The following is a 25,028-nucleotide window of genomic DNA, read 5'->3' as shown; positions in this document are numbered from 1 at the left end:
ACTCGTTTGTGTAGTAGTCTAAGAATAGCACGAGTCCCTTGCTGTGTACGTAGCCTGTGGTTTGAGCAAGCTAACTGACAACTGTAATATGTGACGAGGCCTGTAAGATAATCCACTAATGTAATGTAGTCTTAGGGGCACGGAGCTTCATTTGCATAGATTAACTGTGTATTAGTAGGAGCCATACTCATATATACGGCTTTTTATTTGATTTAGTAGTAAATTATTCCTTTTTTGTGTGTGTTTTTTTTAATGAATGTTCTCTTATTTCACAAAGGTGCTACACCTCCCTATCCTAACACTTTAAAGTGAGGGAGTTACATTATAAACTGGATTGGTAGTGCAGGTAGACTGCCTTAAATTGGCTAGTTGGTAGCCCAGGACTGTGCCAATGTCTCGTTGTCAATAGTACATTTGTTTATGTGCACATAGTACTTGTATAGTAACACATGGTCAGAAAAGGCCTGTTGATGGTTTGTGTGTTTAAAAAAAATAAAAGGTTTAAAAGGATTGTGCATCCATTGATTAAATGGGAGGGGCAAAACCATCAGTTCATCCACCCTCAACCCTGTCCTGAATCTCCTAGAAACTCCTTTCCAACATCCTGACCTCACTGACTTGCTCTTCTCACTGAATGCAATCAAATCCTCACAGCAATGCTCTCAGCAAAATCTAGTAGAGATGGTTACTTCAACAAAAGCAGGATAAACTGTTTTTAATACTCGAATGAGCAGGTGTCCCAATACTTTTGTCCATATAGTGTATTAAGCAGCTCTTGTCCAACATCCTGACCTCATTGACTTGCTCTTCTTGCTGAATGCAACCAAATCCTCACAGCAATGCTCTCAGCAAAATCTAGTAGAGACGGTTAGTCCAACAAAAGCAGGATAAACTGTTTTTAATACTTGAATGAGCAGGTGTCCCAATACTTTTGTCCATATATAGTGTATTAAGCAGGTCTTGGTGTGTATAAAGCTGGAAAAATGGACAAGCCTAAGATGACTAGCTGAACATCTGGGTCAGCACATCTCCAAAACATCAGGCCAGCATAGGAACTGAGGTCTGCTCGGTCCTGCCCCGTCTGTCTCATTTTCGGACCTGTTAGGTCTCAAATAACGCAGTGATTCCCAAGCCTGGTCCTGAAGAAGGCAGGGTCCAGAGAAGCACAACGGCATAAAGATTACAGTCCGAAAAGCAGCCCGTTATGATTTGAGAACAGAAATAGGCCTACATCAATTCATCATAATCATGGACAAAAGTATTGGGACACCTGCTCATTCATTGCTTCTTAAGAAACCAATGGTAGCCTTTGTTGGAGTAACTTTCTCTACTGTCCTGGGAAGAAGGCTTTCTACTGTTACCCATCTGTGGTAGTGAACACACACACACACACACCCAGAGTGGTGGGCAGCCGACTCCAGGAGGCAGGGCCTTGCTCAAGGGCCCAAAAGCGTCAGCTTGTTGAGCCCAGGTATCGAACCCACAACCCTGTCATCAAGACCCCTGAGCTCTAACAGCTGAGCCACCACTTCTTCAGCCCAACATCCTCCCAACTCCACCAACTCGTCCCAAAAGTATTGGCCGGACCACCACCCATCCCTCCAGAGAACACAGTTCATCCACTGCTCCACAGCTCAGGGAGTCCTATTGTATTGGCAATATTGTGTGCATGTGTGTGTGTGCATTTGCACATCTGTGTCAGCAACGGGACAACAAAAAAGTAGCTGAATATGTGCCTAAAAAAGGGGTGTCCACAAACATTTGGACACAGAGCGTCCATCTAACCTAGTGAGCGTGCCTGCCTGCCTCCCAGCTCCGCTCCACTTCCTACACTTGCCCTTTCACGTGATCGCGCGTTCAGAGTTCAGTTCTCGTGAACGCGCGCTTCCACCGGCTGACTGAGCGTGAGTTTCAGAGACTCATGAATAAACAGCATTTCTGCGCCTTTCTGAAGAAAAATGGATTTCCTTATCGGGAGCCCTTTCTCCTCTCCGGTCGGCCAGCGGATCCGTGAGTGTCTTTAACCCTCTGCCTGTGTGTAATGAGCTCAGAACCGAGCTAAATGGCTGAAATCCAGCTAGAATCCAGCTTCCTCCATTCGTAAACATTACATAGTTAACCAGAAACCACACGACGAGCCTCACGAGCTTCAAATTGTTCTTCTCTTTTTTTCATTTATTTTTGTTTTTAATTTCAGACAATATTTTTTATAAAATATTTCAAAAATATGAGCTTATTTACAGTAGCCATAAAGTTTCTCAAAGTATGAATTATTTATTTATTTATTTATTTATTATTTATTTATTTCGTACACAGTCGTCAGTGTTGGCAGACAGTGGGCGTGTCCAAATGTCACTGAGCTGGGGTAAATATGAGGAACTGGGCTTTTCATGTACTGTACAGTCTGATGGTAAATTCAAAGTCTGACTGTTAATCTTTATGGTGATGTATTTCAGATAGGACTGGAGTTAAGACTAGGCAGCCCCCCCCCCCCCCCCCCTTATAATCCTGGTTCTAAAGGTTGTTCTTGCATAATGGTTCTATCACACAAAAACCTAGCTAACTGTACAGAAGAAGGAAAAGTTCTCTTAGCTTTCAATGGAAGTCAATGAACAAATATAATATTCCATATTCATGTGTTCACTATGTAGGAAACACTATATAGTGAATAAGTGAGCCGGTCTCTCAGGAGCTCACCTCTCTAGGAAGCAGCTCTAGGAATGGTTAAAATACTTAGAAATGGTTTTACACTTCATTTAAAAAAAAAAAATCCATCCAATCCATAATTTTGGAGCATTTCTATCATTTGCATTATGTCAGGAAGTAAAAGTAACGGCAAAAGTGAAGTTTTCTGATGAACAGACCAATAGAAACGCTCCAAAGTGAAATCTTTTGCATTGACTTCCATTGAAAGAGGATTTTCCGTCTCCTGTAAAAATGCTAGCAACTTTGAAAAGTAAAAGTTCTCTTAGCTTTCAATGGAAGTCTATGTAAAAAAATCCATATTAATGTGTTCACTATGTAGGAAACACTATATAGTGAATAAGTGAGCCGGTCTCTCAGGAGCTCACTTCTCTAGGAAGCAGCTCTAGGAATGGTTGAAATAGCCCTTATGCTGGAGCCACTTCATGTAAAAAAAATCTAAATAAAAAATCCATAATTTTGTAGCATTTCTATTGGTCCATTCATCATTTACATTATGTCAGGAGGTGAAAGTTACGACAAAAGTGAAGTTTTCTGTGTGAGAGCGACATTTCTTCTTTACTTATTTCAGCGTTGAGAAAAGCGGGATCATACCATATTTAGGTCAGAGAGGATTTCAGGGCTTTAGAAAGGGGGATACACAAACAAGTTCAGAAATATGTCCATTTTTGTTAGTTTTATTATTATTATTATTATTATTGTCTACACACACATGATGAACAGACCAATAGAAACGCTCCAAAGTGAAATCTTTTACATTGATTTCCATTGAAATAGAATTTTTCCTTCTCCTGTAAAAATACTAGCAACTTTACAGGAGAAGGAAAACAATTTTGGAGCATTTCTATTGGTCCGTTCCTCATTTGCATTATGTCACAAAGTGAAAACAGCAAAAGTGAAGTTTCTGCATAGTGAACACATGACCAGGAAAAAAAGCAATCATCGTGAAATGATCACGCATCACACACACATTATTATGTGTAGTATTAAAGTTATTATTAACTCTAATTACATGTTGTACATAGTGCCTTCCACAGCTCCAGGAACAGCAGGCAGAAGAAATAGCCCGCCCCGTGTGATCCGGACCAAAGCAGAGCTCACATGAGTTCCACCCTGCTGAGACCTCCTTTCTGAGGGGCTTTTTAATTCCCTAATTCCCTCCTTCATGCTCTCCCTCTCCTGCTCTCTCTCACTCTGCCTCCTTCATGTGACAGTCAGCTGCCTCTGAACACACACTCTCTGAGAAACTCCAGGCATTTGTGATATTAATGTGAACATTAGGGTGAAGGGGAGAGAGAGAGAGAGAGAGCGAGAGCGAGAGAGAGAGAGAGAGAGGGGGGGGGGGAGTCAGTGAGTGGGGGAGAAATGACATATCTGTCTCTGTGAACTTCAGGGAGTGTAAAGCTGTTGAGATTTATCATGTGCTGGACACACGGGACGTCCACTTTCTCTGCCTGTTTATGTAAACAATATGTATTAGGCCTTATCGGAATATTGACCTCTGTGATATGGATGTTTCAATATGCAAAACTAAGCTATGAAAGCAGCTCCTACTGATTTTTGACTGTCGTAATTATAGGATTCAGCTAAAATAATTATAATTTTTTTATTTTGAATGAACCTGCCTTGATTACTTTCTATATCATGATGTTAATGGGTATTTTTACTTTTCCGCTGGTCTTTTTTACAGTAAGAAACAGTCACACACTTTTAGTGGATCCTAGTTGGTCCTTCTCCTAAAATGCACTATATTGACAAAAGTATTGGGACACATTCATTATTTCTTCTGAAATCAAGGGTATTAAAAAGAGTTTCTCCTGCATTTGTTGGAGTAACTGTTTGGAGTAACTGTCCAGGAAAGAAGGCTTTCTATTAGATTTTGGAAGAGCATTGCTGTGAGGATTTGCTTGCATTCAGCAATATTTGAGCATATTTGTGAGGTCAAGATGTTTAGGATGTTCACCACCCCACCTCATCATCCCCAACTCCAATTAAATATTTAAATGAGTTCATTAATTCAGACTCAATCTGCCCGGATTAAGTATAAATGAATAAAATGTCTATATTTTAGCAAAGCATCAAATTAATTTTTCAAATACTGACAGTTTTTCAAATACTGACAGTTTAGTACTGAATTACAGAATTTTCAGTGCATGAACTTTGACGTTCAGATATTTAGCAGTATAAGATGAATATCAGGCACCAGCATAGCTCTAAATTTTAACTGTAAGCACAGAAATACGTCTCAAAACCTCATTATTCCAAAATAGCAAAAAGTGGGTTAGCTTTTCCTGTCAGATGAAAAAACAGAGGCTGCCTCAGAGGAGAGAGCTGATGGGCTTTGGGCTGTTGTGACGTGCTTTGAGTGAGTGTTGGTCATTAACCCGCTCATAAACGGGCTAAGTATGCATATTGTGCTGTTTTTTTATACAGAGAGAGCCACTAGCGCCGCCCTGCAGGCTGAGGACTGGGCCATCAACATGGAAATCTGTGACATTATCAACGAGACAGATGAAGGGTATGGCTGTAACATCAACAAATGGGGCTTCTGGCCTCATTGTTTCTCATTTTTGGTGTAATCATTTTGCCAATACAAGCTTCGCCTTATCGGTTCAGTCCAGAATGAGAGCATTTGACAGTGTTTGTGAGGTTTTTCAGTTGGTAGTGATAGAAAGTCAAGTCTTTCAAGGTTTCGAGTCTAAACAGTTGCCATGAATTACTATAATCTTGTGTTTTCAGGCCCAAAGATGCAATAAGAGCCATAAAGAAGAAGATTGTGGGAAATAAGAACTTCAGAGAAGTCATGCTGGCACTGACTGTAAGATCTTGCTATCTGCTCTTGTCTGGTCTCTCAGTTATCTGCTCTCAGTTCCTCTGTTCCTGTCTGGCCTCACTTAGACATAAACTGCATCCTAAACTCCATACTGAACAGTGTGTGTGTCTACTACACCACTATTTGAAGGTCGCTCATTAGTGTAGAGGTTTTGGTGGCAGTGTTTTCAGGTGACACTCTTTCTCTTCCTGCTTCCAGGTGCTTGAAACCTGTGTGAAGAACTGTGGTCATCGTTTTCACGTTTACGTCTGCAGCAGGGAGTTTGTAGAGGGAGTGCTGGTGCGGACCATTCTTCCCAAAAACAACCCCCCCATGATCTTACACGACAGAGTCTTAAGCCTCATTCAGGTTTGTTTGGAGTCTCAGCAAAGAAAAGCTTTGAATACAAAGGAGGCTTGTTCTTAAAGTAGGGCTGCTTATGGGCATTTTCCAGCTGCAACACTGGCTCTGTTGGAAAGAGCCTGGCAGGTACAAGAAACTGCTTACCTGCCATTCAGGACTTTTCATCTGGAACACTTAAAACATTAAAACGGGAGTTTTTAAGTCATCGGACATGAAATATCTCTTTTTAATATACCAGCTGTTCCTGGAAGATTAATAAGAACTGGAAACACAAAAACAGCAGCTAGCATTTACAGCTAATTCATACTGGAGTGGAATGTCTGCACTGGCACTAATCTTCTGACGTAACTTAGGAAGAAGGCACATCTTCTTCATAAGCTACGTCAGTGCTTGGTGTAGAGACAGAGTGGGCAGAAATGTCACAGATGCAAAGCCCATCCACCCCATTCCCTACCCACCTACTCACCCATCCCATATCTCTGACCCAATCATCCACTAACCCACCCAACTCCTCTTCTATTTAACCACCCAATCAACCCTACTCACTCAGCAATCCGGTCACCCACCTACCCAAACACAGACATTCCTAATAACTCCTGCCCTCTCACCCATTCAGTCCCAATCACTCGCCCACCTACTCATTCACCCACCCACCTACCTAATCAACTCCACAAAAAAACACATACCAAGACATCCACCCAATCCCCCACCTGATCCCCCACTCCGATACCCCACCCCGATCCCCCATTCCGATCCCCCACCCGGATCCCCACTCCGATCCCACACCCAGATCCACTACCCCCATCCCCCACCCCGATCCCCACTCCGATCCCCCACGCCAACCCCCACACCGATCACCCACCCCGATCTCCACGCCAATCCCCACCCCGATCCCCACCCCGATCCCCACGCTGAACCCCACGCCGAACCCCCACCCCAACCCCCACGCCGATCCCCTACCCCGATCTCCACGCCGAACCCCCATTTTGATCCCCACGCCAAACCCCCACCTTGATCCCCACTCCGATCCCCCACTCAATTCCCCAGGCGTCTTAAGAGCTGAATGCCTGAATCACCCCTGTGTTCATTTCAGGTTCTATCTCTCTGTTTTTTCTCCCCTCAACTCTGTGTTGTTGTGTTTGCTTCTCACAGGCTTGGGCCGACGCCTTCCGGAACGCACCGTCTCTGTCTGGGGTGGTGAGCGTGTATGACGACCTAAAACGGAGGGGCCTGGAGTTTCCCATGACCGATCTGGACGCTCTTTCGCCTATACACACCCCCAGCAGGGTAAATGCCCAACACAACTGTTTACATTTCCCCTGCACTTTGCCCTCCTATGGGGGCGTGGCTCGGCATAACATGCTTTTCAATATGACAGACCATCGCTGGCCAGCTCGATCAGAACTGCCTGACCTGCTTAGTTTATTTTTAGCATTTTCCGGGTTGTATTGTCAGAGAGAGAGAGAGAGAGAGAGAGAGAGAGAGAGAGAGAGAAAGAGAAAGAGAAAGAGAGAGAGAAAGAGAGAGATAACAGCCCACGCCGAAACTGCGTACAGAGATTATTTCATTTCTGAAATGTAAATACTGCCAGCGGGAGGAAGTTGACACCAGGACAGCGTTGCCATAGCGACAGTAAACAAATCCTCTCAAGCGTAGGTCACATCTTCAGTGCCTGGGTTATTGCGTTTCTAGTGGTTGCCTTGCATGATTGAGCTGTTCAGCCAGAGCTCTTTCTTTTTAAACAGCCTCCCAGTTTATTTGCAGCTCAGTTCACAGCGTTTTAGATTTTCTGCTCACTTAAGGGTCGTTTGCCTCTTTAGTTTTATATTCTACCTTTAAGCATTGTGCAAATAGTGTGCACAACTAGGCATTAAAGATGCCAAACAATGCATTTATTAAATATTTTAATTATTTTTAATTTATAAATAGTAAATATGTGACTTCGATTGGGCGAAAAATGTGCAGATGCGGTTTTACAAGCCTGTTTACCACCCTGTTATCTTACCGCAGAATAAAACACACTGATTTTCCTTATATGGAGTTCTCATAAAATAATAATTGGTTTGTTTATGACCACAACGGCTCAAAATAAACTACATATTATAGTTTTAACAAAAACCCCCCACAAATTATTCCTTAGTCTTATAGATAGTCTGGATTGAGACTGCTGTCCCCTCATTGTGTCCTCTCAGTGCCATGTGCTGTTAGCAAGTTGAGATCGTAGCTGGTTAGCTTTTAGCCTTGCCCCGCTCGCTTTCCAAGGTTTGACCTTCTTGACTCTTACCGTGTGCTTTTACTTACAGTGTGAGTTCAGCTCCAGTTTGCTTCAGCTGAGGTAGTCCAGTTTGGGTTAGCTTTTAGCCTGTTGTGGATCCCTGCTTGCCTCCTTGGCTTTTGCTTCTTCACATGCCGAGTTTGAGCTCCCCAGAAAAAGCCGCAGTCAAGATGCCTGGTTCCTGTCGCAACCCATGTTCCCGTAACTAGCAGAGTCTGGAGATGATGAGCTGCTCTCCAGAATCAACAACACCATATTCTCCTGAAGTCGCTGTTGCATGTTACCGTTCAGCCAGCTTTGACTGGGGCTTTGGACGGGGTTGATGTAGCTATAATGAGCTGAGACTGTGATGTAACAGTTTGGGGGTTTTGAAAATGGCCTGTTTTCTAGCTCTGTTTTGGTTCTGCTGGATGGAGGAACAGCCATGTGTGAGTGTTTGAGGTTTACATTTCGTCACGTCCATCTCCTGAACTTTCATTATCCAACCATGCCAAGATAACACAGTTTCCATTCTAGGGCACCTTGCTTGTGCTGATATTAGCACATAGTAGAACCCACTGCGATCTTAGAGCTGTAGATGACACAGAGACGTTCTAGCACAGCCTTTGCATAAACAACAGTTCCTCTGTTCATAAAGGGGAGCAAGATAGACTGATATCTGTGCTTTGTGGCCTCTCTCAGAGCACCCCGGAAAATGGCACATCTGCCCCGTCTGTTCCAGCACCTGCTGTCTCCAGGACACACCCTGCAAGCCCCACACCCGCGCACACACCGCAGGCCCCTGAGACGAACGGAGCACCTGTCCCCATGTCACCTGACCAGGTACTTGGCATGTATCAGCTATATCTATAGTGTTTAGAAATTTGGTGTTATGATCGGCCCGTCGGGTCCACTGTTTCTTTCTTGTACAGCTAATCTTTCTGAATTGAACCGGGTTCTACAGATTTCTCAACGTCACATGTCTGTGTGTGTGTGTGTTAGAAACAGAAGCTGAGGGCAGAGTTAGACCTGGTTAAGGGAAATCTGACAGTAATGACCGAGATGCTGAACCAGCTCAAACCAGGAGACAGCTCACCTTCAGATACAGAACTCCTGCAGGTACTGAAGCATCAAACCTTTACCTGAATCATTCAGAAATGGAATCAAATGATTTAATACCTAACACTTTTTCCACTCTTTTCCTGTGTGTGTGTGTGTGTGTGTGTTTGTGTGTGAGAGCAGCAGTTGTACTCCGTTTGTAAGAGCATGCAGCAGAGAGTGGTGGAGCTGATCCCCAGCCTGTGTGAAGAAGAGCTGATTGGAGAGCTGCTGGTTATCAATGATGATCTGAACAATGCTTTCATTCGCTACGAGAGGTTCTCCATTACCCTTCCATCAATTCTACACTTTATGGACAAAAGTATTGGGACACCTGCTCATTCACTGCTTTTACTGGAGTGACTGTCCAGGAAAGAAGGTTTCTGCTAGATATTGAAGGAGCATTGCTCCACCACCCGACTTTATCATCCCCAACTCTCCAACTCATCCCCAAGTGCTGGATGGAGCTCCACCATCCATCATTCCAGAGAACACAGTTCTTCCACTGCTCCACAGCTCAATACTGGGGGGCTTTATACCCCTCTAACCAATAGGTTCACTAGGTTTATCTGCTCCAGAGAGTCCTATTCTATTGACTAGACAAGCTGTGCATGTGCATTTGCACATCTGTGTCAGCAATGGATGCAACTGAAAGTAGCTGAATTCAGCCATTAGAAGGGGTGTCCACAACATTTGGACATGTAGTGGACCTTTATGTGAGGTCTTCCAAAGATGGACTCCAGAAGACTTTAGATAAACAAGGAAGGCCTTTAAAAGAGCTCTAAACGCTATGTGGTCTTCTATACTTCTCCAGTAGCTGGATTACAGAAATAGTGTGCAGGGTTATGTAATGTAATGAGGAGATTGCTGTAGTACACTGCCGTGTGTGTGTGTGTGTGTGTATGTGTGGGGAGGGAGGTACTGCAGAGTGCACAGGGTGCTTCTTCAAAGCTTCAACCACAACACCACTCCATCTCAGGCTTAGCTAGTGTATGTACTAGCCTCTCATGATGTTGAACACATGTCATTACAGAGGTCAGAGATTAGTGTTTGCTGTTTTGTCATCGTTAAAGTGAACACCAGGGGGCGTGACTGAGGTCTATCAACATCAACAACCACCTTCTTGAAGGAAACCCATGAGAAATCGTTGCCACAGTTTGCAGTTATGTAATGACTCTTGCTTTAAGCTTCCTCTGTTTTCTGTCTTTCTTGATTTGCTTCCAAAGGTTCGAGAGACTCAGCGTTACACAAAGAACGCCAGCAGGACAGGTAAATTCGTCAATTATCGGCATAATCATCCTTTAATTAACGCCTAAAACATTTTATGTAACAGTATTCTAGTTATTATCTTGATTTATGACATACATTGGTTCCATTGACTGCTCCGATGTCCTGTATGTTGGCCCAGGACACAGGAAACCTCATAGACCTCAACCCTGTCACACCAGCAGCCAATCAGACTTCAGTTCCATCTGTTAGTCAACCAGTGCCCCAGCCTCCGTCCAATACCTTGACCTGCTCTGCAGGTGAGTGATTACTTACTGATAAATGCCATAAATGTAAATGTCTTACTGTCACTGTCTGTCATAAAACATACACTAACACACCTGATTTAAAGCAACATTATGTAACACCCTGGGCCGGACTGCTGCTACTGCTCTAGTGAACTTTGGTGGATCATGGTGGAGCTGCTCAAGACCCCTTGCCAGGGCTGCGCAACGCTGTGTCGTCCTGAGTCATATTCGTGTCAAATCGTGTAATATTATTCTAGCGCTTAGTCCAGGTTCAGATGCCGGTTCTGTATCTCTTGTTATCAGCTTGTCAACAAATGCATGTGTACAGCCGTCCATGAGGTGGCACTCAAAGTGGCAATTGTATTAACAACAGTGGAGTAAAAGTTTACCAAGAATTACACTCCCCAACTCTAGAGGGAGTCCAAGAGCAAAATAAATACCAATTCTCGCATAATGCTGCTTTAAAGGTTTCTGATACTGGTTACAATTTTTGCCATTTTTGCAATGATATGAGCTGATCGCAGTCATTTCTCTCTGATTTTTTTTTATTACTGTCTTGTTACGGCAGGTACAATGTGATTTAGGTGTGCTAAGAAAAAAAAAACAGCTTTGCCAATTCAATTAGCGGTTGACCAGCATAGGGTATGTTTGATGGTCAAGCTGGTCTATAAGCTCAATGATCCACCTAATTAAGCAAGTCCACCAGTGTGTCTGCTAAATGATGTAAATATAAATTATTTCTTAAGATGAACTTTACAAAAACTAGCTTGTTAGCTAGCTAAGTTGCTAATGCTAACATTTTTAGCATGTTTTCCAGCAGAATATATGTTGTTTTCATATTTTCACCCTCTCAGAAGAACAGTGTAATTCTGTCTCGTGAGTGTGTGTGCTTAAAACACGTATGTCGTGTATCATTTTATGTCTGTACATCATAACCCTGTGTTATGAAGTAAATATAGCTAGCTAAGAAGCAAGAGAGCTAGCTAGCTAGCTGATAGGTGGTCAGTCAGCTGCGCTAGGCTTGCATTTCGGTGTTTCAGTGAACAATAAAGGCCCTTAAATCATTTATCACAGTTATTTACATGGCAATTAATGATCAGATGATACTTAAAAATAATGACAGGCTAGGGACCCGAGTGGTCCAGCGGGTGAAGGCCTTGTCACTGTGATCAGAGGCTCGCTGGTTCGAATCCCGGTCATGCTGCTGTGAGGGCCCTGCTCTCCCCACATCGCTTCGCTGAGGTGCTGGCGTCGTCTGCAGGCAGCCTTGGGGGGGTTAATGTATGGGTTGGGTCCAAATTGGGGAGAAAATGAGTGGGAAATCGGATAAATAATACAAATAAAAAAAAAAAAAATAATAATAATAGTAATAATTATGACAAGCTAAGTTTGTGACAAAACTAGAGACTCTTCAGGCTAAACAGTGGCTAAGTAGCTGTCCTACATACTGTGTTCATGTCTGACAGTTTTTCAGCCTCCTCAGTCTTTTACGCCACCATATGTCATTTCTGCTCCCTTTCTTTCTCTCAGCTGCAGACGAAGATGAAGAATTTGACATGTTTGCTCAGACGAGAGGCAGTTCTCTGGCTGAACAGAGAAAGAGGTAGACTTCCAGCTCAGTAGAATTCCCACAGTACAGTTAAGCTAAAAAGACCTTATTATTAATGAAGTAATTATTAAATAATTCTTAACCTCTTCATGACTGAAATAAATATGCATATTACAACTATTGTTGCAGAGTTTCCACATGGTGCTAAACATAATAAAAATATAGATGTGCTACACACAGACCCGTATATGTTTATATATTAATGTGATTAATCATCTTAATACCCTGACATTGACTCTAGCTGTTGGAGTTAGCTCGAGCTGTTATGTGTTGTTTACAGTGTCAGATATGAAGACCCTGGGGCAGTAGAGGGCCTGGCTGGGGCACTGGACACTCGGCTTCAGGTCACCGGAGGGGTCAGTATTAATAACTCTGAATTAGCTAATTCTGAATTAACCCACTGATATATTTACTGACACTGCAGATTAAAATGATATATGCACATGGGTTTAAATTATATATAAAAAGGGGATATAAGCACAGAATTGTGTAGGTTTGAGGTAATTGAGGTTGTAATTTATTCATTAGCTACATAAAACTTATACTAACTAACTTTTAACTAATGTTTTACAGCCCTTATTTGTCTCTTCTAATATCTCACAGATAACTCCTTTCATTTAGGGTTAGTGGCCTTGCATTTTATGATTAACCCTGTGCTCACCAACTGCACGCTAGCATTACACTGACACTACGTTACACTCCCTGTGTGTCTCTCTGTGACTGTGTGAAAGATGCAGATGGTGAATACTAACATACTAACCCCTGTGTGTACTTGTGTGACTGTGTGAAGAATGAAGCAGGTGACTGGACTCTTCAGTCTCAGTGGATTTACAGTGATGTGTCCAGTGAAGAGCTGGTGGGTTTCTGCAGTGATGATGACTGATGCTCTATACTCTATTATATTTTCTCTACTATAGAATTAATTTTCTGCAATCCACACCATTAAATATATACTCTACAATCTACGCTTCATCATCCATGTTCCACAGTCCACACTCCATAATGCATACTGTACAATTCACACTCCATAATCCACACTCCACAGAGCATACTCTATAATCCACACTCCAGAATGCATACTCTACAATCCACACTCTATAATCCACACTCCATAACGCATACTCTATAATCCACACTTCACAGTGCATACTTTACAATCTGTACTCTACAATCCACACTCCATAATGCATACTCCATAATCCACACTCCAAAATCCACACTCCACAATGCATACTCTATAATACACACTCTACAATCCACACTTCACAGTGCATACTTCACAATCTGTACTCTACAATCCAGACTCTACAATCCACACTCCATAATACAGACTCTACAATCCACACTCCATAATCCACACTCTACAATCCACACTCCATAATCCACACTTCACAATGCATACTCTACAATCTGTACTCTACAGTCCACTCTCTACAATCCACACTCTATAATCTCAAAGCGTGATTTGTATTTCCGGCAGTAAAGGAAATGTAAATTGCTTTATAACCGCAGGGGGAGCCCAAGAGCAAAATACACACATTCTCAGATAATGCTGCAGGGGTAAAATTGCCTTTAGGCCGCATGGTGCCAATAGCTTCATGTTTATCTGCTCCAGAAAGTCCTATTCTATTCTATTGGCAGCACTTCTCTACAGAGACTAGATGAGCTGTGTGTGTGAATTGGCACATCTCTTTTAAATGCATTTCAGTGCATTCATTAAAAGGGGTGTCCACAAACATTTGGACACATTGTGAAGCATAGAGTAGCTTCATGGCTTCGTGGGGGTTATTAGGGTAGACTGGTGCTGTGTAATACAGTGATATTATGGCGGAAACCAGAGCAGTGTGGGCCATCATGGGCAGTATTTTGGGTCGTTGGTGTTGTAGAACTGGGTCTTTTTCTGAGCTGTTTTCTGTCCTGTGTCTCGCAGGTGCCGGCGCCGCGGACCGCTGCGATGTCTGAAATTGAGAAGTGGTTGTCTGAGGATTCGGTAAAGCTGCTGTTTGATTATTGTTTATGAACTGAGTTTGTTTGTCTGCTGCCTATTTCAGAGATTTCAGAGCTGAAGCGATGCACTAGCTCCATCTAGTGGTCATTAGAGTCAGTGCAAGCTGGAACATGTAGAGCATGTTTAATCGCTCATGGAGAACACAGCAGTAGACACAGCTTAAATACTGACTGACTGTGTTAATGGGGTTTCTAATGCCTGTATGTGTGTCTTGCAGCATGATTTTGAGGACGGTGATGGAGTGACGAGTGAAGGTGAGAATGGTTGTCTCTTGTTTTCTCTCTCTACACCCCCCCCTTCTCTCCACCTCCACAAGCTCATTACTGGGGGCAGGATGTTGGATATTCATCACCACCCCATCTCATCATCCCCAGCTCAAGTACTGGATGGAGCTTCACCATCCATCATTCCAGAGAACACAGTTCTTCCACTGCTCCACAGCTCAATGCTGCTGGGGGGCTTTATACCCTTCTAGCCCACACCTGGCATTAGGCAGCATGGTGCCCATAGGTCCATGTTCCTTCAGAGAGTCCTGTTCTTTTGGCAGTACTTCTCTACAAGGACTTAACAAGCTGTATGTGTGTGTGTTTATTTGCACATCTGTGTCAGCAATGGGTGCAACATAAAGTAGCTGAATGCATTCATTAGAAGGGGTGTCCACAAACTTTTGGACATGTAACGTGACATCTAACTAGATCTCTAGATCTCTAGATCTTCATCCTCTCCCTCTCAACCCCTTTCTCTGCTCCTCTTTTTCTGTCTGTCAATCAGTCTCTCTCTCTCTCTCTGTTACAGAGTTCGATAAGTTTCTGGCAGACAGAGCTAAAGTGGTGGAGCATCTCCCCTCTATCCCGAAGAACTCCTCCACTGGATCCGCTGGATCAAACCCTCAGCCGCCGTCCCAGTCGGCCCAGAAACAGGAGAGCGCTCAGGACCAGCTGTTCTCCCTCTAACACTCTCAGGTTAATGAAGAAGAGCAGAGTCACAGGTAGCACAGACATACACACACTTACACACACACACACACACACACACACACACACTACTCTCTATAAACAATTCCACACAGCTGCTTTCTAGCCTTCGTGCCAGCATAAAGTGATAGAACGACGTCTGATGAGGATGATGATGATTGTTGATCAGCTTTGACCTACAGCTTTCAAAGCACTCCAGCCAGTGTCCTACAGCAGACAGAGCTCACTCCTGGACAATATCCAATAAGCTGGACATTGAAGGCCCTGAGCAGGTGGCTTGTCCTACAGTTCATTGTACTGCCATAGAAATCTCTATTTTGTATTTTTCAGCCTAACCTCCACCTTCAGTACATCCATCTGCCATAAAATTAAAACCACCCGCCTGATATTATGTAGGTCCTCCCTCTCATACAGCTAAAGCAGCTCTGACCTGTTGAGGCATGGACTCCACAAGACCCCTGTGGGTGTCCTGTGGAATCTGGCAAGACATATCTCATATGTAGATCCCACCTTTTGACAGGTGACAGGGGAACCAGATATTATTTATGAGTTATGAGATACTTATCAGCCATAACATCAATACCACCAGATATATAAAATAAAACAAATGTGTGTATGTGTATATATATATATATATATATATATATATATATATATATATATATATATATATATATATAGGATTTACATATTAGGCAGCAGTGAACAGTTGAACAGTGAACAGTCAGTGAACAGTCAGCTCTTTGAGAATGTGAAAAATGAGATAATTTGAGACTCTTTCACGAGAACCAGATTGTGATGTTCTAGACGACTGGACAGTCCGACCATCGGTCAAAAACATCAGACAGGTCTTGTGGGGTGTTCCCGGTACGCACTGCTCCAAGAAAGGACATCGGGGAAAAATTTGAGCATGTGCCAGCTAGCAGTTTAACTTGTGCTCCATCAGGATCAATCACAGAATACTGTTGTGACTTAGATCTGCACCACTACTCTGCTTTAACCTTCACCGTCTGCTTACTGAAGATGTTTACTTGCCTCCCTAATGCTGCTGATGTTTGAATTTTCCAGAAGCACAAAGCATCCCATCAGCTGCAGCTCCTTGAGGCCATGAGGGGTGGAAAACATGCACATCTGTGTCATTACTGTCCAGCACAAATCTCCACAAACTGGACATGGAAGTGGGAAAAGCATCATTTTGGAGCAGTTCTGTTGGCCCGTTCATCTTAAGATCTTAAGGAGATAGAAGGCTTTTGCCGATGTGGAGGGCGCACTGTTCGTGTGTGATTACGTCTTGAATATATGCAGTTGTGACGTGTGCAATATCATGGTTTTTATCATGGTCACCTTTTAAGATGTGTGTGTGTGTAAGTGCAGGGCAGCAACGTGTACATAAAATATACACACTATCATCACAGGCTCACGCAAACCTTGTATTTCCAAATTGTTTGCAGTTGGAGTTTTCCAGTTTCCACCTTCTTAACTTTCAGTGGAATTAAATATTTAATTTCAAGTCATTTTGGAGCGTTTCTATTGGTCCATTTATCATGAAATGAAAAACAGCACAAATGGAGATATGTGGTTTTTGTGTGACTGTAATGATACACACATATATCTGTATTAATGCTACTAGAGCTGTGACTGTTTTTGAAGCGATTGTATATTAAAGATTTGCTCATTTCCTCATTATGTATGTATTATTAATAAACAGAGCATGTTATTCTAAACCCAAGAGAACTAAGTAAGCACTCATATCACACTGAAAAATGTTCATTGTCAGAATTTACACATTAATAAAATACATTACATCAAATCTATAAGCCTAAATGAGTGACACTGATGCACAACCCTGATTAATTATAATTCATACATAATAAAATATATGTAATACTTAAAGGTGCAAGTATTTGTTACTGCACTATGTACAGCAAAATGTGCCCTCCGCATTTGACTCATCTGTGGTAGTGAACACACACACACACACACACACACACACACACACACAGTAGTGAACTAGGGGCAGTGAACACACACACGCCCAGAGTAGTGGGCAATCAACTCCAGCACCCAGGGGGCAGAGAGACTGAAGAGCCTTGCTCAAAGGCCCAACAGTGGCAGGTTGCTGAGCCCGGGTATCGAACCCACAACCCTGTCCTCATTAGCCCGGAGCTCTAACCGCTCCGCTGAGCCACCATATTTCTCTTTAGAGGTAATACCGAGCACACAACCTCAGTTACTGCCAACATTACGTAGAAACGCTGGCACTACCTTTTCCTGCTGCGTCTGGGAAGCCGTCTCCCGGGTAAATTGTGTTATTCTGTGTGTTCAGCTATTGAGTAATTCTGACCATGTTTGTCTGCAAATCAGAAAACCATAAAGTCATAATGCAATTTATTATGAGGACAATTTCCCAGTTAGCAGAAGTGAAGGGTCAGTGTTTTTCCTGCCTTGTGATTGAATGATCTGCCCAGGTCAGATGCAGCTGGGAGAAATTGGGGGTTAGGTGCCTTGCTCAAGGTTGCTGAATGCAATCAAACCCTCACAGCAATGCTTCTCCAAAATCTAGAAAAAAATCTTCTTTTCTGGACAACAGAGACAGTTACTTCAACAAAAGAAGGATCAGCTCTTTTTCAATACCATTGATTTTAAAAAGAAACTGAAAGAACAGATGTCCCAAAACTTTTGTCCATATCATGCAGGCCTGTTTAAGCTGTGTCTCTGATTCTCAGCACCGTGGAGAAAAGATTGCTGTATCACCGGTCAGTAGTTTGGGTCAAGACAAACCCAGACCCTTTTTGTTCAGCTGACATTGTTGAAATCATTCGAGGATGGCTGCCTCGGAAAAGGACAAGGTCACTCAAAACAACCGGAGAGAGAGAGAGAGAGAGAGAGAGAGAGAGAGTGAAAATCAGAAAAGATAACAGATCCAGAACTGTCTGTCTATCAGATAGAGTCTATCTGTGTCTGTCTGTTTTCTATCTGTCTATCTGTCCGTCCATCTTTCCAGCTATCTCTCTCCCTGTCTATCTATTTATCTGTCTATCTATCTGTCTGCATGCCTGCCTGTTTATGTGTATGTCTGTCTGTCTATCTATCTATCTATCTATCTATCTATCTGTCTGTGTGTCTGCCTGTCTGCCTGTCTGTCCAGTCGTCGATCTATCTATCTGTTTATCTATCTCTGTCTATCTATCTGTCTGTCTGTTTATGTGTCTGTCTGTCTATCTATCTATCTATCTATCTATCTGTCTGTCTGTCTGTCTGTCTGTCCAGTCGTCGATCTATCTATCTGTTTATCTATCTCTGTGTCTATCTATCTGTCTGTCTGTCTGTCTGCCTGCCTGCTTGCCTGTCTATCTATCTATCTATCTATCTATCTATCTGTCTGTCTGTCTGTCTGTCTGTCCAGTCGTCGATCTATCTATCTGTTTATCTATCTCTGTGTCTATCTATCTGTCTGTCTGTCTGTCTATCTATCTGTCTGCCTGCCTGTCTATCTATCTATCTATCTGCCTGCCTGCTTGCCTGTCTATCTATCTATCAATCTATCTATCTATCTATATATCTTTAATATAATTTTGATGCACAAAAAACACAGTTTTCTTTGATTTCCTTCGGTGTTTTATTATTTTTTTTTAGAAAAATGGTGCGTGTGCCGCAGGGCTATCAAAAATGTACAGGTATTTAAAATTTGCATAATTTCAAAATGCATATACATTGTAATTACAGTTTCCATACACACAGTTGTTGTAATAAACACTCATAGGCCTTCTCTTTCACACACACACACACACACACACACACACACACACTCATACTCTCACACATTGTCTTGTATCCAGTACAGATCACTGTCTGAATACTACAGTAATAATACAGTGAAAATTGCATATTTCTACACGGCCCAGTTAACATCCTGAGCTCTTCATGAAGAAAGTGCTGGCTTGGTATCAGATAACAAACAGACTCACACGCATCTCTGCTATTAGTCTAAACATCTACAGAGAGTCTATATACAGTAGAACCTGAATACTTCCAATGCATACAGCAGTGGATCCCAGCCCTGCTGCTGGAGGCCTACTACCCTGCGTCACCCTGCTTCTCCCCAGATCTGACACGCCCACTTCAACTCAGTTAGCTAATTAGTTGGGTCAGGTGTGCTGGGATCAGGGACAACACTACACAGTGTGCTGGACAGTGGGCCTCCAGGACCATCGGCGTAAAGGACGCCCCGTCTTGTTAAAAGTGCATCAGAAAATGGCATCAGGCTGGAAGTGCTTAGACATTTTTACAGATCCTGGAGTTTCACTAAGGCGGGTCACTGTACAACCTATCTACAACAACCATCAACACACTATACAGTACTTTACAAGCTAATGTCTGTTTAAAATGCATAGATTCCCATGCCGACCGCCAGGGCGACACACACTCCGAGGAGCATCCTGAGGAGCTGAGAGCTGGAGGCCAGATGGGACGGCAGCACTAAACTCTGGGCTGGTTTGGCTTCTGAAGAAGAACAAGAGAGAAAGAGAAAAGTAAAAATGCATGCATGCTTCAGACTGCCTTTAAATGAGTGCTGGGTTCACTCTAAATGGACAAAAGTATTGGGACACCTGCTCGTTCATTGTTTCTCCTAAAATCAAGGATATTAAAAAAAAAAACTAAAGTAACTGTCTCTACTTTCTAGGGAAGAAGGCTTTCTACTAGATTCAACAGTGGCAGCTTTGCAGACGTGAGTATTGAACCCACAACCCTGTGGTTAATAACCCACAGCCCTACCAACTGAGCCACCACTGCCCTTTAAAAACACTGCCTCCTATTTTCCTCTGTTAAAATGACACAAATGGGAACCTCTACAGTTTTGTAAAGGTAACCATACAGAAAGCACATTTCTATATATAAATAAATTATAATAATTTAGTTTTTATGAAACTTTTCTTTTAGTTAAGAACACACTGACATGTTCTGAGTACAAACACGTTCTGCTTGGCAACAGGTAGCAGACTGCGTTTTTTTTTATGGACGTTACCTCATAGACGTTAATTATTACATCTATATCACTAAAACTGAGCAGCGATATCAAGGTTAAAGAATGCACTGATACAGTTTATCACTGGTTTGGTTATAAAACCATAAAACCCACAGTATTGTTTAATTGTCTGTAATTCACTGCTGTGTCATCAGGTTTATGCAATCAGCCACTTTTGTGTATTTTTTTATTCACACTCCTCCAATCACATGATGCTACCAGTAGTAGGAAGGTGACGGCTTAACATGTGCTTGCTCGGAGTCACATGAAGCATTTTAGAGGAAAGATGGAAGCCAATTATGCTCTCTGGGACTTCCGGCCACAGATAGCTGCAGTATTACCGGGGGATTGAACCTACAACCTCCTGATGTCTGACCTCTACTGCATTGTGGTGAAATTTAATATTGATGCACTGAATCATTTTCTAAATCACAATCAGTCAAAGATTTTGGAAGGGCAAAAGGCTTGTGGTTGTGTTTACCTGGAGTCTTTTGGCTGGGGGCTTTGACCCTCTGTCTGAGTTCATTGTTCTCAGAGATGCTCAGCAAGTTCTGTAAATCATCAAACACCTGAAAAACACAAAGCAAACACACACATTTACTTTACTGAATCATTCTTACTGAACATACTGACTCATTCACAGTGGATAATAAATAATCCATAGTATATACTGAATCATTTGCAGTAGATCCTGAATCATTCATAGTATATACTGAATCATTCGCAGTAGATCCTGAATCATTCACAGTAGATCCTGAATCATTCATAGTATATACTGAGTCATTTGCAGTATATACTGAATCATTCATAGTATACACTGAATCATTCACAGTAGATCCTGAATCTTTCATAGTATAGACTGAATTATTCGCAGTAGATTCTGAATCATTCACAGTAGATCCTGAATCATTCATAGTATATACTGAATCATTCGCAGTAGATCCTGAATCTTTCATAGTATATACTGAATCATTCGCAGTAGATCCTGAATCATTCACAGTAGATACTTGTTTGTAGTAGACACTGAATTATTTATACTAGGTAATAGATTATTTATAGTAGATATTAAATTGTTTGTAGTAGTTACTGAATCACCTTATTAATGACCAGATAATAAGCCTAGTTTTCTAACTGTTAACACCACTGGCTAACTGACGCAGTGCTCTGACCTCAATGTTTAACTCGAAAGCTCTGGACGCCTCCTTCAGCGCTCCCTCTCTCTGCTCCTTGGTCAGCTCGATGCTGTTCATCCTGCTCCTGTACAGCTGCTTGAACAGATTTGGGCTGCTGACGGCCGGGAACGAGAAAAACGCCAAGCCTTCTCCGTTCTTCAGCCCCAAGGACTTCTGGGTAATGCGTCCCAACACCTGGCCACCCGACAAGTCACCTAGGTAACGGGTGTACGCATGAGCCACCAGGTACTCGGGATGCCTGCGACCAATCTGAGAAGGAAGACAAGAAGGAGATCCAAATCCAGTGTTAAATAGCGATGCACAATTTGTGAGTGAATCATTTGTCAAATTGATTCACAAATGAATCTTCCTTTTTTAGCGGCTATGCAATGTTTAATTCCATATTACACATGAAATGAAGAGGCTTCTAATAAATGACTAATATTGTAGCATGTTTAGAATGATACATTTATGTCAGTTGACTTATTGAAACAGACAAGTTTAAAGGAATCGGTTCAGTGAAGTGAATCAATCTTTCTAGGGTCTGACACACTTGCTCTAACACACTTATCTTGGCACATTACGTAATTAGAAAGCACTCGTGTTGATTAGGTCAAGGCCGATGGCGGACCTTATTCTGCGGCAGAGTGACCGTGTCACTGTGGAGAGCTGAATCAAGTGTGTCTGTAAGGGCCTACCAGGATTGACTTGTATAGAGAACCACTGCTTCAGCCTAGTAGCTCTCAAACTGGACCTCTGGGCCTGTTCCAGATGGTCCAGAATTTTTTGTCTTACCCAGCTCCCAACCCCACAGATTTTCAGAATATCTTGGGAGCTGGGATAGAGCAAAACTGTGGACCATGTGAGGGGCCAGTTTGAGAACCATTGGTAGGATCTACTTGAGGTGCCACTATTTCTTGTTTTGGGAATTATCTCATACCTCTCTGAGTCTCTGAGCATATCTCAGGGTAGCGGCTGGAACCACAAGATGCTCCTTCCAGTTCTGACCATAGAAATGTTCCAGATCTTTCTTGAGGGTCTCCAGCCTGGCCAGTTCTAGGGGGAAGTAAATTGGTGCAACGGCCTCATGGGAGCAGTTCCTCTCCAGTTCTTCTTCCAGAGCCTCGTAGATCTTGTACAAAGAGCACAGCAGGAGCTGAGGAGACATACAGGAGAGGAAAGGGGTCATTGGGTTATGTCTCAGAGGATGAACACAAGGTAAACCTAAGGGAGATTTGTGATGAGTGTGTAGGTCAGTTCCAGGCCGATGGCTGACCTTGTACTGTGGCAGAGTGATCTGTCCCCGCTGGAAGGCCAGCATCAGCTGTGTGTTCTCGGCTCGGACGTGGCTTTCTTTAGTCACGGCCTTGATCTGCTCAGACAGATCGCTGCGGAGAGAGACACAACACCTACATATAAAGTCTGTACTGATTCATTCAACCGTTATTTGTTTCAATCCACATACACTACATGTCCAAATGTTTGTGGACACCCCTTCTAATGGCTGCAGTCAGCTGCTTTAAGTTGCACCTGTTGCTGACACAGATGTATATAGAATAGGACTCTCTGGAGCAGATAAATAAACATGGCCCTATTGGCATCATGACTAGAGGAGTATAAAGCCCCCCAGCATTGAGGAGCTGTGGAGCAGTGGACGAACTGTGTTCTCTGGAATGATGGATGGTGGAGCTCCATCCAGTACTTTTGGGTTGAGTTGGGAAGTTGGGGATGATGAGGTGGGGTGGTGATCATCACCCAACATCCTGACCTCACTAACACTCTTGTTGCTGAATACACAACCTAGTAGAAAGCCTTTTCATGGACAGTAGAGACAGTTACTAAAGCACGATAAGCTCTTTTAATACTGAGCAGGTGTCCCAAAACTTTTGTCCATATTGTGTGTGTATTACTAAACCACTTTAAAGCAGACACTCATATTTCACTGACTGTACTTGTTCTTAGCTGAAGGGTGAAGGTTTTGGTTCCCTCATTTAGAACTTACCAGTCTGTGGTCTGGATCTTCTCGGCCTGTGTGTTCTTCTTATCGGCTTCCATTTCTGAGAAAGCACAAGTTGATGATCAACTTGGAACAGCTTCACTACATTAAAGAACACTCAAAAACACTCAACCCTGCAGAACCCTGCAGAGTTCTAGGAAAATCGTAAGCAGGGTTTAGAACCTTTACACCATGTGGAGTTTCTCCAAGCTTTAAAAAAGCTCTTCACCCTCAAACGTCTACAAACTTGTACCTTTCAAACGAGGAGAAGTTTCAGGTTGAAGAACTGACCCTCCACATAATATGCAAGGTTCTATACCCATTAAAGAGTGTTCCCCAGCACCATTTGTTTAGACTGTATGTCCAAAGAACCTCTAATCATGTAGAACTGTTGCATGATGAGAAGGTTCCTTAAGCTTTGAAAGGCTCCAGGTTTCTTTGAAGTGATGCTTTAGCAAGAACCTAAGGAACCTTTCAAATTATGAGATGTTTTAGTATGAAGAAACGATTGTAAAGACCCTCCACATACTATGCAAGGTTCTATACCATTTAAATAGTGTTCCCCAGCACCATTTGTTTAGACTAAATGTCCAAAGAACCTCTAATCATGTAGAACTGTTGCATGATGAGAAGGTTCCTTAAGCTTTTAAAAGGTCCTTCACACCCAAACATCTCACATACACAAAGAAATGTCTTTAAAGAAATGGAAGGTTTCTTTGAAGTGATGCTTTAGCAAGAACCTAAAGAACCCTTCAAATTACTAGATGTTTCAGTATGAAGAACCTTTATCGATTCTAAAGACCCTCCACATACTATGCAATGTTCTATCCCAACTGTAGAGCGTTTCCCATGACCATTTTTACAGACTGGACACCCAGAGAGTCTCTAATCATGTAGAACTGCTGCATGTTCCTGTGGAGGTTCCTTAAGCTTTAAAATGCTCTTCCAGGTTCAACTTTGGAGTGATGCTTTAGCAAGAACCTGAAGAACCTTTCAAACAAGGAAGCATTTCAGGTTGAAGAACCTTTATCAATTTCAAAGACCCTCAACATAATGCACAGGGTTCTATACTGATTAAAGAGTGTTCCCCAGCACCATTTGTTCAACAGCTGTGATGTGGAGGTTCTTTGGACAGCATTTAAAAGGTTCTTCAGGAAATCAAAGGTAGTGTTTTTTGGGGGGGTTTTTGGGAGCTGTTTGCGGCACCTTCATTTAAGAGTATTAGTCTACTAAGTCAGAAGAACATGGTAAAACTAAGCACTAGTTCAATCAGCAAGTCTGCAAGTGAAGTTCACAAAATCAAAAGTGCACTTAGAAGTGAACAGTAGAAAGGCTACTTACTCCGAGTTGAGATTGCGACTGCTGTGACCTGTGTCGGCTTCTGAGTGGCTTCTGAGTGGCTTCTGAGTGGCTTCTCAGTTTCAGTATCGCTCTCCGATCTCAGATCCTCTTGAGAGAAGACAAGAAGAGCAGAAACAGGATGTAGCATTGAGGCCAGA

General features: G+C 42.6%; 2 protein-coding genes across 4 annotated transcripts; one reads left to right on the top strand and one right to left on the bottom strand.

Moving 5' to 3' along the window:
* Window positions 1-1,899: 1,899 nt before the first annotated feature.
* LOC140559338 (target of Myb1 membrane trafficking protein-like) lies at window positions 1,900-17,145 on the top strand. Of its 3 annotated transcripts, none has more exons than XM_072682819.1 (17): window positions 1,900-2,010; window positions 5,137-5,221; window positions 5,443-5,521; window positions 5,735-5,884; window positions 7,031-7,165; window positions 8,835-8,975; window positions 9,135-9,251; window positions 9,375-9,508; window positions 10,457-10,499; window positions 10,639-10,756; window positions 12,281-12,347; window positions 12,634-12,709; window positions 13,144-13,209; window positions 14,284-14,343; window positions 14,579-14,615; window positions 15,157-15,349; window positions 16,404-17,145. In XM_072682819.1, the coding sequence occupies exons 1-16, from the start codon at window positions 1,959-1,961 to the stop codon at window positions 15,312-15,314; spliced, it is 1,518 nt and encodes a 505-aa protein (XP_072538920.1). In that variant the 5' UTR covers window positions 1,900-1,958; the 3' UTR covers window positions 15,315-15,349; window positions 16,404-17,145. The 3 variants fall into 3 exon arrangements, with proteins under 3 accessions (XP_072538920.1, XP_072538919.1, XP_072538921.1); XM_072682818.1 differs by having other exon boundaries at window positions 12,275-12,347; XM_072682820.1 differs by lacking the exon at window positions 13,144-13,209 and having other exon boundaries at window positions 12,275-12,347.
* A 1,785-nt stretch (window positions 17,146-18,930) lies between these two features.
* On the bottom strand, window positions 18,931-25,028 carry LOC140559818 (heme oxygenase-like). Its single transcript, XM_072683480.1, has 7 exons — window positions 24,871-25,028; window positions 23,536-23,590; window positions 22,810-22,921; window positions 22,474-22,689; window positions 21,531-21,803; window positions 20,843-20,930; window positions 18,931-19,838 (listed from the first exon to the last, which is right to left on the bottom strand). The coding sequence occupies exons 1-7, from the start codon at window positions 25,016-25,018 to the stop codon at window positions 19,717-19,719; spliced, it is 1,014 nt and encodes a 337-aa protein (XP_072539581.1). The 5' UTR covers window positions 25,019-25,028; the 3' UTR covers window positions 18,931-19,716.

Source organism: Salminus brasiliensis, chromosome 7, assembly GCF_030463535.1.
Source record: "Salminus brasiliensis chromosome 7, fSalBra1.hap2, whole genome shotgun sequence".
NCBI classification, from domain to species: domain Eukaryota; kingdom Metazoa; phylum Chordata; class Actinopteri; order Characiformes; family Bryconidae; genus Salminus; species Salminus brasiliensis.
This window is presented reverse-complemented; position numbering and strand designations above follow the sequence as displayed.